Genomic DNA, 13,165 nt, shown 5'->3' with positions numbered 1-13,165 from the left:
ATGTTTTAAGTAACTGATTTTTTTTAATTTGGTAATTTAATAGTTGCCTTCTTCTTCTGCAATGCTAGATATTAAAATGAAATGTTTTAATATTTTATTTCCCTACATGTGACATAAGCTTTATCCGTTTCTCCCTCTATGGTCATGGAAAAAGTTGACCTGCATAAGGCAGAGACACTTATTGACTGCTTCTGATTCAGCAACAAATTTGTTTAATGTAACACGTATGGGGGTGCTGCACACAAACAACCATTTGTGACTTTTTAAAACCCTATTATCAAACAAAAGAATGGACATGTATTTCATTATTTACTTCTTATTGTTATAATATATATATATATATATATATATATATATACATATCTATATATATATATATATATATATGCAAAAACTTAGTGAATTTAGATTCATGATCAGAGAAGATTTTAGTTGTGCAATAACAAAATGTATATCTGTGCTCATAATCACTTTAAATAGATAGAACATTACTTTATTTACACATTTCCCCTTTTTTGTTTTATCTGCATTAGATAATGGAATTGTGCTAAAAGTTATTACCATCTACAATCAGGAGAAAGAAACTATGGAAGAAGTCATTCTTGAAGAACTTCGCGTGTTTAAGGTATTCTTATAAAAATACATACCACTTACTGATTTCATACCGAGTCCTAAAATCCAATTACATTATCATCAATAATGTTTTAGAATTTTTAAATGTAGGCAGGCAAGACTCTTCATAAGCCTTTTTTAAGATATTTACAGTTCATGCAGCAAATAGTAGTATCCAGACAGAAATTGCAGTGTTATAGCAAAGTTCACTTTGGGCTTCACCATATTGAATCTTCTCTGAGTAAGAAGAGTAAAAAGGGCTTGTTTAGACCTGCAATAAAAAAAAAAATGGCACTAAGCATTAAACAAAAAAAAACACCTTTTTTGGCATTTTTAGGCACTTCCTGTTTAAGTCTATGAAGTCTGCCTGTCAAAAGGATAATGAACTGACCTATTTGGTCCAACATTAACTTTTTTTTTTTTTGCAAGCATTTTTGAGCGCTAAAATTGCTCAGAAACTTATGAGAAAAACTTATTCAGGTCTGAATAAGCCCAATGAGTTGGGGAAAGGTTTACACTATTTGTTTTTTGACTGTTCTCATAAAAAAACAAAAAGTATGAAGTAAAAGTATAAAGCCCTTTGATTCTGCATTGTTGATTTATCAGATGTCTTGCAGAATCTTAAACAGCTCTGGTGCACTCACATTTGACAGATTTGCATTGTAAGGAGAATGCATTAAGCACATTGCAATGATTCTTGTTATTAGAACAGTACATATTTACAGTACAATCACTATACTTCTGACTGACATCTGGTACATTATCCATCAAACTGCTATAATGAACCTGCCATCCACTGTTCCTCTACTCTATTACTCTATTGATCCTGTTTGTTTGTTTGTTTCTTTAACCAGAATCCTGAACCAATAACAACAATGGAAATTTCAACAAAAAGGGTATGTTTTTTAGGACTTATTCGTAACACACAAAATAATTTATTATATAAAGTTTTAATATTATAAAGTAAAATAATACACAGTGTTTTATTAAAATTATTTAGAAGCTCCAACTCATTTGACAGCAACCAAATGCGCCAAATTTCTTTCACAGATTTCCTTTAAAGCAAAAAAAAAATGACACTTACTTAGTCCAGCCCAGTTTGTCCCACATCACGCTGTCTTTACTCTTTTTTCTGTCATGGACTGGACATCAGGGGTTGCCATTTTCTTCTTTCTTCTGAGTGGGGATAAGCGAGAATGCCTCTGGCATTCTTGCGAAAATTTCCTCGAATTTCTGATTTCGCTAAACCATCGGAAGATCGAGGAAATCAATACAGGAGGATTCTCAGGGCTGCATTAGTTCTTGCTGCCTTGGACATCCTCCTGTTTGCGATCCCCGGCACTAAAGGTTAATTAACCTCTAGTGCCTGGGGATCGCAGTGGAACTGCAGATGAATTCTCAGAGGAGTTTCTCCATTCAGAGAAGTCCATTGAGAGTTCATCTGCAGTTCCACTGCGATCCCTGGTCACTAGAGGTTAATTAACCTCTAGTGCCCCGGGATCGCAGTGGATTGTGAGGGCTTTATTCATTCATGCAGCCCTGGGAATCCTCCTGTTTGTGATCCCCGGGCACTAGAGGGCAAATGAAGACAAGTCTCTCTGATTTCCCCAGCCAATCAGAGAGCACTAGAGGTTTTGAAATGGGAGACTTGTCTCCATTTAACCTCGAGTGCCGGGGATTGCACACTGAGCTGATCAATCAATGCAGCCGGCACTGCATTCATTGATCAGCACAGCCTGCAAACTTTGTTTTTTTTATTTATTTTTTTAAATTAAAATTTAAGTGTGATCAGCAAATTCACACCGGCCATTCTCGCTTACAATTTTGGTAAGTGAGAACAGCCGAATTCGCCGCGAGATTGAGTTTTTAAAAACTCGCTCGCTCATCCCTACTCCTTAGTTTTTCTACTTTCATGACCAGATTTTGCATTGTGCAGGCAGGAGAATGAGTGACGCACCTTCTTAAACTGTAAAACCATTACCATTCAGTTTCCCATTCACAAGGGGAAACATTTTAAAAAGTAATTGTGTTCAGCTTGAATTCTATTTTTAGAAACAGATGAAAAATCTTGTTTCGGTTAGGAGGAATGACATGACAAAGCACTTGCCTTGCAATATTTTGTCTAAGCATGTGTTCCCTCAAAGATATCAGCCAAGCTATTTAACCAAAACAGACATTAAAATAGTTAAACCTAAATTTAAAAAAATAGTGCTTTTAAAATAAGATGTTCTTTCACTTTCAGGTCAAAGTGTAAACAAAGCATTTGTAAATTAAAGTGACTCTTTTATGAAATATTCATTAGTTTCTTGATTTCACATTTTCAGCAACAACTGTATGTTGGATCTAAATTTAATGTCGCTCAAGTGAAGCTTCACCACTGTGAGATGTACGGCACAGCATGTGCAGACTGCTGCCTGGCTCGTGACCCCTATTGTGCATGGGATGGAATGTCCTGCTCTAGGTATTATCCCCTAGGATCACATTCCAAAAGGTGGGTAACAGAGTACAATTAACTAATTGACAAGTTGAAACATTACCCCATACAATATTATTATTAAAAAAAAAGAATTTTCAAACCAATAAGCATTATAATCTAGATAAGGAATAACAACCCACAATATTTGTCATAGTAGATAATGACCAGGTAGTTCTTTTTTTAATTCACAGATATTACGACTTGAACAATTGCACTGTATTTTTCTGTGTTTTATAAAGGATACACTTTTTTTTTTCTACCCTAGTTGACTTTAAATAAACACTGCTATTTTCATGGGAATGAACACTTACCGAATTAGGACTATAAAATAAACAATAACAACGTGTAACATATACAATGATTATAAGCATAAAGTATAGGTTCTCATTTTTTACGAAAATTTGCATTTGAATACAAACAAGGAAGCTTGTGATTAGTCATAATTATGCCAATTCTCTGAGTGCACTTAGGTTAACATGCCTACATAAAAGATTTACATATGGTTTACATTCTAATACATACTGATATGCTAATGATGTTTATACTTTTGATAGACGTTTCAGAAGGCAGGATGTTCGACATGGCAATGCAGCTCAGCAGTGTTCAGGTCAACAGTTTAATGGTAAGTGTACACAGTATACATATTTATTAATTGCAGGTCAAATTGTATTGGATATATTTTGTGAAATTCCACATTGAAGAAGTGTTTCAAAGAAATCAGGAATTTCAGATGATTATGGCTGTTACTATTAATGTACAAAATATAAAAAAACAACCTTAAGACCAACCGTGTACAAATCTATGAGCTTTTTGATTATAGTTTGTGAAGTTGTCAGTTCAGAAGTTCCCTAAGCTTGTCCATGGTAGGGAAGGGAGACCAGTGGGAAAATATTTTTTATTCCAATTCATTTTTAAGAGCAATCAGATAGCAGAATGTCCTTTTGTAATGTTTGTATGGAGTAGGGGAGTATCTGCATATTACAAGAACTAGATATGTCCTATGAAGGACAGTAAGGCAGTAAGTAACTGTAAATGTTTAAAAGCAGACAGCAGATTCACATATAAGGTAGCAGAAATTATATACACTGTCTTACAGTCCCCTCTTTTCCAAACAGTCAGATAAATTAATTTAAAATAACATGTAAAATGTATGAAGATGTAAAACAGAAACACTGAGGATAACTTCTCTTACTGTGGATGATACTTCACAAAATCTGAAATTTATATGCATGACCTGTTATGAGAAAATATGGCAACTTAGATTGTTGGTAATGGTAGACACATAAATGATGTATCGTATGTAATGCGCCTGGGCACACAAACCACAACCAACTCCAGATATCCTTGAATCAGGTTTATTCAAAACAGCACAGCAAGGGTTAATTTCAATCAAGCAAGGTACAGAAGGATAAGGCAAATGCAGGTCAGTAACAATCCGAGGTCAGGGCTGGCAGCAGGCAGAATGGTGAATAACAATCCGAGAGTGCTGGGAGCAGGAACCACATCCAAAGGGATGCAAGGGATGCTGCCTGGCTGAACAGTACTTTGGCCAGGGTGGATCCCTCCGCCTGTAGAGACAGACAAGCTGCGAGCAGGGCAGCAGCCTCCGCCATGCTGCCTGCTACTGCGGCGTCCCCCTCTGTGGCTGGGAACCCCAGGGACACCGCGGGCTCGCAGGGCGGGTAAGTTCCTTACATCGTATTTAAAAAAAAAGTCAGTAAAGAAATAAAGCAGCTGAAAATGCAATTTTTGTGTCTTTTACTATCCTTACTTTATTACTTGGTTGATTATGGACACCCAGAATCAAAATGTCTGTTCCAGGAGAGTAAATAGTTTAACAAGTATAATGATTTCAACCCCAGAGTTTGTATCGACTAAAAAGAACTCAGAAAATACAACTATAATATCTCCTGACAAGTTTCCTTTAACCGGAAGACTGATGGCTCCATAGGCTCCAAATCCTCCAGTGCACATTTTAAAGAAAGCATTTCTTTTGAAGGGGAGTTCGATTTACAAAGCATATTTATGAACATTCCTCCAGGCTAAAAACCTATGCCTGTCTGAGACTGCCTGGTGCTTTTGTAGGCTGATGTTTTACCTGAAGGGCCTATTTCCCAGAGATGAAGCCCCTGGGGTGAAACATGTCAGAAAGTGAGTTGTAATCTAAAGTACATAGGTGTTATACATGCTGTAATGAGAAGTTAAACTGAATTTACTGCAGCTTTTAAAAAATTAGCTGTTCATGTTTGAAAGGAGATTAGGGGTATTTACCATGGGGTTTTCTAGAAAAAAAATCTAGTTTAAAAACCTGTAAACATATGGCAATGTTGTAGTAAAGAAATTGAAATTTTTTTAGGGAAGTAACTGTACACAGCAAAAGTTGTAATGACCATTCATGCTTATTTGGGAAGCATCATTTAGTATGCACTAATTTATATTGCTTAACTAAATGCATTAAAAGAGGAATGACATCTTCACTGGACATTTAAAGGTCTCTTTATTCCTATCATTCTTGTAGGAGAATCCTTGGGAAAGACTGAGGAATACACAGTATATGGCATTGAGCATAACACTACCTTATTGGAATGCATGCCACGTTCATTGCAGTCTAAGGTCATCTGGTTTGTACAGAAAGCACACGAGACGAAGAAAGAGGAGGTATTATGATTATTTTATGTTTGTTTGTTATGTGCATCTCAAACAAAACTTTCTGTTTATAGTCTGACTTAAAAATGTTTTTTACAATTTTTTTACATTTTACTTACTTCTGCTTTTCCTGCTACCCAATCTACCTGTTGCAGGTTTTATTTCTGAGATATAAGGGCAGCTACTGCATTGTTTGTTTGCTACATGACTGTTCTACATAGAAATTTAGGCAGCAACAACTCATATAAACTTCATGGATTTTTCACTAGTTTAGTGTTTATAGTATTATATAATGAAACAATAAAATAAAAAAATCAATCCCCTATGGGTGTATTTTGCAAGAATATTTACAAATGTTACATCTATGCCTTTCTGTGTTTCACCCCAGAGTATAAACCTATTGAACTGATGCCTAAAATTTTACTTACTATCTTAGTGCAGACTTCTAGTAAAGTCAGTGAGACAAACACCATTAGGAAATGTACAGAAATTACAGAACACCTCTTGGTTACTACATTGCATGTTAATTTTTATAGGATTACAGTGAGTGCAGATTAAAATGAAAATTATAATTTTTTAATACCATTCAATTACAAAATGACAGATTTTATTGGGGACCGTGATCTAGGAGGATTGGGACTACTTATTCTTGGAAGGAATAAGTGGGTTAAATACTCCATCCCTCTCCCATGTCAGGAGTTGAGAAGTGGTACTGCGTACCTACCTGGCCATAATAAAAGTTTAGCATTTGAGAGTGATGATGGCGCCTGAGACCAGCCGAGGCTCAGAATAGTTCAGAGAGTCAGAGGATCTGTTTAAGGCCTGTATATAGAAAGGTTGTTTGAAGCTGGTGCTAGGAGACAAGGCTTCTTCAAAGTTAGATCAGCTAGACCTTTAGCTCTGGGGAGAATGTATCAGAATAAAACAGAGATGCTGCATCCAGTTTTCTGCAGTAACAATCAATTATTAATATATATACTTTATTCATTTACAAAAGTTGTATTTATATACAAAAACACTGAGAGTGAAAAGAGAAAAAAACAGTGTACATCTAGCTAACAAAAAGAGATATCTCTATCAAATGGGGGGGGGGTTAGGAAAATCATAAGGAGATAAAGAAGCAGGAGAGAGAAGTCAGACTAGGGGAATGAAACCATACCTGGAATCTGATGTATACCTGCCACGTGGCTGGTATTGGAAAGCTGGAAAGAGATCATATCCCACTACCTCTTGGTAGGAAGTCCAGGAGGTGAGAGGGCGGGCGAAGCCAGCTTTACCTCTCACTTTCGTGGTTTTCTGGACCCAGGCTTAGTTTGCAGATGCTGTGCTGCACTACTGGTGTCCTACTGGTGTTTTGCCATTGGGGAACTAGAAACAGAAGCATATGTTTCTTATGTCCCCTTGCCTATTCTGTTGTCCCATTTTTTTGTAATACAACTTTTTTTAAATATTAAGAAAAAAAGCCTAACTAAAGTCAAAATGTTACTTTTCACTAGGAGGTTGGAATGGTTAAGAGCATAATTTTGCCTCACTTATTAATGAGCCTTTCTTTTTACTTCCTGTCCCAAATACACACCAGGAGGACTCCAAAAGCAATTATAAAATTTCCTTAGACAGTTGTCCTTGGAGCAGTATATTCCTAAAAAAATGTTGGGCCTTACGTACCATGACCTGTATAATGTACACAGAAAAAAAAACTTTTTTTTTTGTAATTAGCTCCTCTTATAGATCATTGCAATATATCTGAACTGCATTTTGTGCAGTTGTGCAGGTAAAGAAAACAAAAATATAAAAAAAAATTATTTTATATATAAATTTAACCTTGTATTTTTATGTAAATGCATGTGAACTGTAAATGTGCAGTATAAACGAATAATAATTATATTTATTCTTTTATAGGTGAAAACAGGTGAACGGGTAATATTGACGGAGTATGGGCTTCTGTTTTTAAAACTGCATAGAACAGATGCCGGAGTGTATTTCTGCCAAACTGTTGAGCATAGTTTTGTTCATGTAATCAGAAAAATGAGTCTGGAGGTTGTGGAGGAGGAACGCGTGGAAGAAATGTTTCACAAAGATGATGATGAAGAGCCAGTAATCCAAAAAATGCCTTGTCCCGCCCAGTCTAGCATTCCTCAGCCCCCCAAACCATGGTACAAAGAGTTTTTACAGCTCATTGGATACAGCAATTTTCAAAAAGTTGAGGAATATTGTGAAAAAGTATGGTGTACTGATAAAAGAAGAAAAAAGCTCAAACCTCCTTCAAACAAATGGAAATATACGCAGCAGCAGGAACGAAGACCACGTGGAAAAGCAGAAAATCACCGCATGCCACGGAGCATATTGAAACCATAAGCCTTCTATCATCTTTCTGTTGATGACTGTGAAGGCAATTCTTTACAAAATTATTGAACAATTCCAGATACCATTTCCTAAGATGAATTTAGGAAGCTAAAACCTTTGACTGTGTTGGCATTATGTAAATAATTTTATATAGTTTTTTTTTATTTTTAATGGGTTTTTAAGTATTTCCGCAGTTATTATTTTTAAGACAAAATGGCTGGCTTGTTATTTGGAAATGTAACACACACATATGTTATAAATACATTAATGCACACAAACAGCTGCACACACTGATCGTTTACTCCAGCTTCTGGAAAATTTAGTGAGGGTTTCCTGAGAATCACAAATTCCACGAGAATGTGCTTCTGCAAATCACTGGAGCAACCTCTGAGAAGACTTTTCAGTATTTTCAGCTGCAGCTAGGATCCCACATTGGGACCAAGGGAAATTACTGTTGGCTTGAAAAAGTTGCCGGAAACCAAAAAAGTATTTTCTACATTTTTCATCCAATGTTTGGCAAGCTCAACCAGGATCCTAAGTTAAATAATCTCCCATTTGACACCCCAAGAAATGATAAATTCCAACCTTACCTGTACCTGATTATATCATTTTAAGATGGACTGAATTTGTAACATTACATGTATAACTTTTATAACTGTTTTTTTTATTTAATATTGGCATACATCTTTTAATATAAAGTATAATTGGTCCCTTTTACATAAAAGCAAATGTGAAAAGATATTACTTATAATATTGCTTTTAACTTATTGGCACTACATTTTCAGAAAGGTGTGCCATATGCTTAATATTTCACAGTTCTACAAGAAAAAATAATAAGGGCAAAAAACAAGTGATATTTACACTTTGGTTACCACAAATTTGTACCTTACTTTTCTTTGTCATGGTCATTGTGAAAATATGTGTTTACCCATTGGATTTCTTATGTTTGAATCAAGCAGGAGAAGGCATGTGGTCCAACTACAGGTGATGTCTGATCAGTCTGAACTGTTATCCTCTCCTTCACTAGAAGTCATCTGAACAAATGCCTAGGCATCTATAAACATGACCTAACTATCAGGACATCCCAAAACTTCTGCATTCAATGAATTTTGTGAATTCGGATGAAAGGGTCCACTTTTAACACTGAAAATATATAAACTTTACATAAATATTGTTATTAGAAATCTGTGCAAAGGTTTCTGTTGTGTAAATTCATGTTGTGTAATATGAAAGCGAATAAGTTGACTATTTTGTAAAATAAGTGTATGAAACGTCATTTTTGTATTTAACGTTTTGTTAAGCTATACGCACAAACTGTTTTTATAACGGAAAATTTCTATCTAAAAAAATATTTCAAGTAAAGAGCAAGGTAAGAGCAGACTATGTATATGTGTATTTCATGCTTGGGATAGTTTAAAGTGTTTACATTTAAGTGTAATGTTAAATTAGATCTTTTGGGGAAATAAGAAGAAATATTTACTAGTAACATCAATTCAATATTGATTAAATTTTGCTACAAACTAAGTTGACATGCCAATAAACATTTACAACTAAATCAAATTGTTATGTGATCTATATAGGTAATATGGATTAATGATGTGTTTTTAATACCACATACCTGGATGGAGAATTAAGGGGGACCCCATAATGGGGAATTAGGGGTGCCCCCTCCTTCCCTGTTTTTGTATACCACAAATAACACCTCTATTTTAGCACAAAAGATTTGTCAGTTGTTTTGCTACAACCAGTATAAAAATAATTAAAAGGTCTTAGCAAGAACTCTAAAGACATTTAATCTTAACAAGAACATCTGATAATATGGTTTGAGCCTGTGCAGCAAGCAGACTTGCTGGTGATAAACAGCATGTCAGAGGAAGAAATGCAGAGTACAAAGCATACAACAAGATGTGGAGAATCTTTAACCTTACGACCACAAATCCACCAGTTATGATAGTACTACCCTTAAACTGAATCATACAGAATAAATCCTAATGACTGTCTACAACTGATCAATAGTTAAGGTGTGATGGTATGGAATAATTCTGCTTAATAAACATGCCACTACAAACCACATTATTAAAGAAGTATCCACCCTTTAAAATACTTTCTTTTTTTCGGTCTTGAAGATGACTTACAAACCTTTGATTGGTTCATATTCTAAAATCCCCTCTACTTTAATATAAATCACTAGAGTCTTAAGCCGCATACACACGTGCAATTCTTGTCGTTGGAAAGGATCTTTAACGATCCTTTCCAACGATAAGAACCGCAAGATGCATGAACGAGTGCTGTACATACAGCACCGTTCTGCTCTATGGAGAGGGGGAGGGGAGAGCGACGGAGCGGCACCCTGCTGTATTAGGATCGCTCATCGTTCATCATCCGTGGATCCGCCAGGACGGATCCACGGACGATGAACGACCTGGGCTGTACACACGCCTGATTCTCACCCGACATCTGGCCGATGCCGATTATCGAGCGAGAAAAATTTGATGTGTGTACGTAGCTTTAGTTGATAAGAATATTAGTCTAATATTTTGTACTGTTTTGCCTGGGGATTGGGGGCTCCTGCTCAAGCTTGACCATAGTAGTTCACACTAGAGTCCTCACTCAAGAAGTGAGGAGTATTTATTAACCAGTATTCCCTTAGAACCCACAAAGACTGGTGTCATTCTTGGAATTATTTGAACTTTTTTTTTTTCCGGGAAAGACATCAGTTGACTTTAATTTTCACTTCCCAGAATCCCTCTTTCAATTCACCTAATCACGATCCCCCCCCCCCCCCCCAGTCTTTTCCTAGTTGTTACTTACCCCAAATTCAGTTAATAAGTAAAGGTAGGTTAGTATAGGTAGGTAATAAGTAAAGTAATAAGTACAATGGATACCATTAAAATAATCACTTTAAACACAAAAGGTTTGAACATTCCGGAGAAAAGATCAGCTCTGTTAACATAGCTTCATGAATACACATGAAGTCCACATTGCATATTCACAAGAGACTCATTTTAAACTAGATACATTGCCTAACCTAAGAAATCAAAACTTTCCTACCAGTTACCATAGTTGTTCTGAAAATTCTGGATCCAAAGGAGTAAGCATACTTATTGCTAACTCCATAACATGGTGCTTGAATGAAGTTAAAAGCGATGTAGAAGGACGATACTTATTTGTTAAAGGACAGTTAAATAATCAGAAGGTTACCTTGGCTGCAATTTATGCCCCAAACACGGCTTAAGTCAAGTTTTTTATCTCATGTCCTAGAGATATTAGAAAAGTTTAGAGAAAGTTTGGTGATTCTTGGAGGAGACTTCAATTTTGTTCTAGATCCTTACTTGGATGTTAAAAGTCAGTCAGCTCAGGTTACTTTGGGTAGAAGCCATCCATTACGTACTCTCCAACACCACCAAATGGTGGATGTATGGAGAATTCTAAATCCCAAAGAGAGGGACTATACTTTTTTCTCCAAAGTACACCAATCTTACTCCTGACCTGATCATTTTTGGATGAGACATACCGATCTGGCCCAGGTTGTACAAATGCTCAATGGGAGATATAACAATATCAGACCATGCCCCAGTGTTTCTCCAAATTTTACGAAAATATGGTAATCTAAACTCAATTAATCTCTACTAGATGATTTGAACACCAAAACTGATATGGCTGAGGAATTGAAGCAATACTTCCTCGGTAATATAACTCCATATGTGAGTCCAATGACAATTTGGGAAGCTCATAAAGTAGTGATAAGGGGGATACTAATCAAACATGGAGCTAGAATGAAAAAAATAGCACAGATGGAGATCTCAAATCTGCTGATTAAAATCAGAGAAAAGGGAAAATACACAAAATTACCCTTGATACAAAGATAGGTAGGGAGCTGATTGAAACTGGAGATAAGCTGGCTTCTTTATGCCTAGGCAAGGCCAAATCAGCACTAGTGAGATGTAAACAAACTCTTTACGAGTTTGGGAACAAAAGTGGCAAGCTACTTGCCAATGCTTTACGATCACAAAGGGAGAGGACTTTAATTTCCTTTATTCATGATGACAAGGGACAGAAAAAACAAAAGATATTGCTGAAAGTTTGAGAACCTATTACAAATCTCTCTATAACTTACACTCCTCTACTCCTACATCAGGAGCTAAGGAAAATAAAGTGTTAATGATATCTCAATATCTGGCCAAATCGAGTATACCTCAATTGTCACCATAAGATGTAACAGCACTGGAAATCCCGAACACTGAAGTAGAGTTCTTGTCAGCAATAAAAAGTACCCCCTCAGGGAAATCACCTGGGCCAGACGGTTTTACCTTATCCTATTACAAAACCTTTGGAGATCTACTGACCCCTAATTTTTTTAAAGCATTCAATTCATTAGCACAGGGGGGATCATTGTCTTCAGATTCCCTTAGAGCAGGCATGTCCAAAGTCCGGCCCGCAGGCCATTTGCGGCCCGCGGGCGGTTTAATATGGCCCTCTAACAGCCCTCCCTGCTCTGTGTAAATGCGGCCCTCCCACGGCCCTCCCTTTTGATTGAGGGCGGCAAGCAGACTGTCTGCCACAGGAGGGAGGGCGGTGATGTCAGGATCGGGCTTCCGATGCGACCCTCCTACCTCCCTCCCTCCTGTGGCAGACAGTCTTCTGCTTGAGGGCAGAGCGTTTTGAGTGACAGTGGGCGGTGACATCAGGATCGGGCTTCCGATGCGGCCCTCCTACCGCCCTCCCTCCTGTGGCAGACAGTCTTCTGCTTGAGGGCAGCGCGTTGTGAGTGACAGAAGACTGTCACTTGTTGCTGTTAGTTCCGCAAAAGATGACATGAAACTGCCCTGGAACAAAGTTACTGGGATTATTACTGATGGGGCACCTGCTATGGCTGGTGAACGAAGTGGCTTATCAACCCTAATCTGTAACAAGGTTATTGAAGAAGGAGGTGAAGCTATTAAACTCCATTGTATCATTCATCAACAAGTTTTAACAAGAACCGTGTGAGGACAAGACTAAGTGACTCTCATCTGCGTGACATTTTGCGCATCAAAACCACTGCCTTTGTACCAGACCGAGCCTATTTGCTGCAGTACAGATCTCAGT

The 13,165-nt window shown here is 36.9% G+C and overlaps 1 protein-coding gene across 1 annotated transcript in view; it reads left to right on the top strand.

Annotated features, from left to right (window-relative positions):
• Positions 1 to 9,637, top strand: part of SEMA3E (semaphorin 3E) — a 79,994-nt gene extending 70,357 nt beyond the window's left edge. The window contains exons 12-17 of the mRNA XM_072401744.1: positions 534 to 625; positions 1,467 to 1,508; positions 2,937 to 3,103; positions 3,643 to 3,710; positions 5,607 to 5,746; positions 7,634 to 9,637. Of these exons, the coding sequence (XP_072257845.1) occupies positions 534 to 625; positions 1,467 to 1,508; positions 2,937 to 3,103; positions 3,643 to 3,710; positions 5,607 to 5,746; positions 7,634 to 8,089 (965 nt within the window). The 3' untranslated portion in view covers positions 8,090 to 9,637. The remainder of the gene's footprint in view (positions 1 to 533; positions 626 to 1,466; positions 1,509 to 2,936; positions 3,104 to 3,642; positions 3,711 to 5,606; positions 5,747 to 7,633) is intronic.
• Positions 9,638 to 13,165: the final 3,528 nt, after the last annotated feature.

This window comes from Pyxicephalus adspersus, chromosome 2 (assembly GCF_032062135.1).
Source record: "Pyxicephalus adspersus chromosome 2, UCB_Pads_2.0, whole genome shotgun sequence".
In the NCBI taxonomy this organism is placed as follows: domain Eukaryota; kingdom Metazoa; phylum Chordata; class Amphibia; order Anura; family Pyxicephalidae; genus Pyxicephalus; species Pyxicephalus adspersus.
Note: the sequence above shows the minus strand (reverse complement) of the source record. Positions and strands in the feature narration are given on the sequence as shown.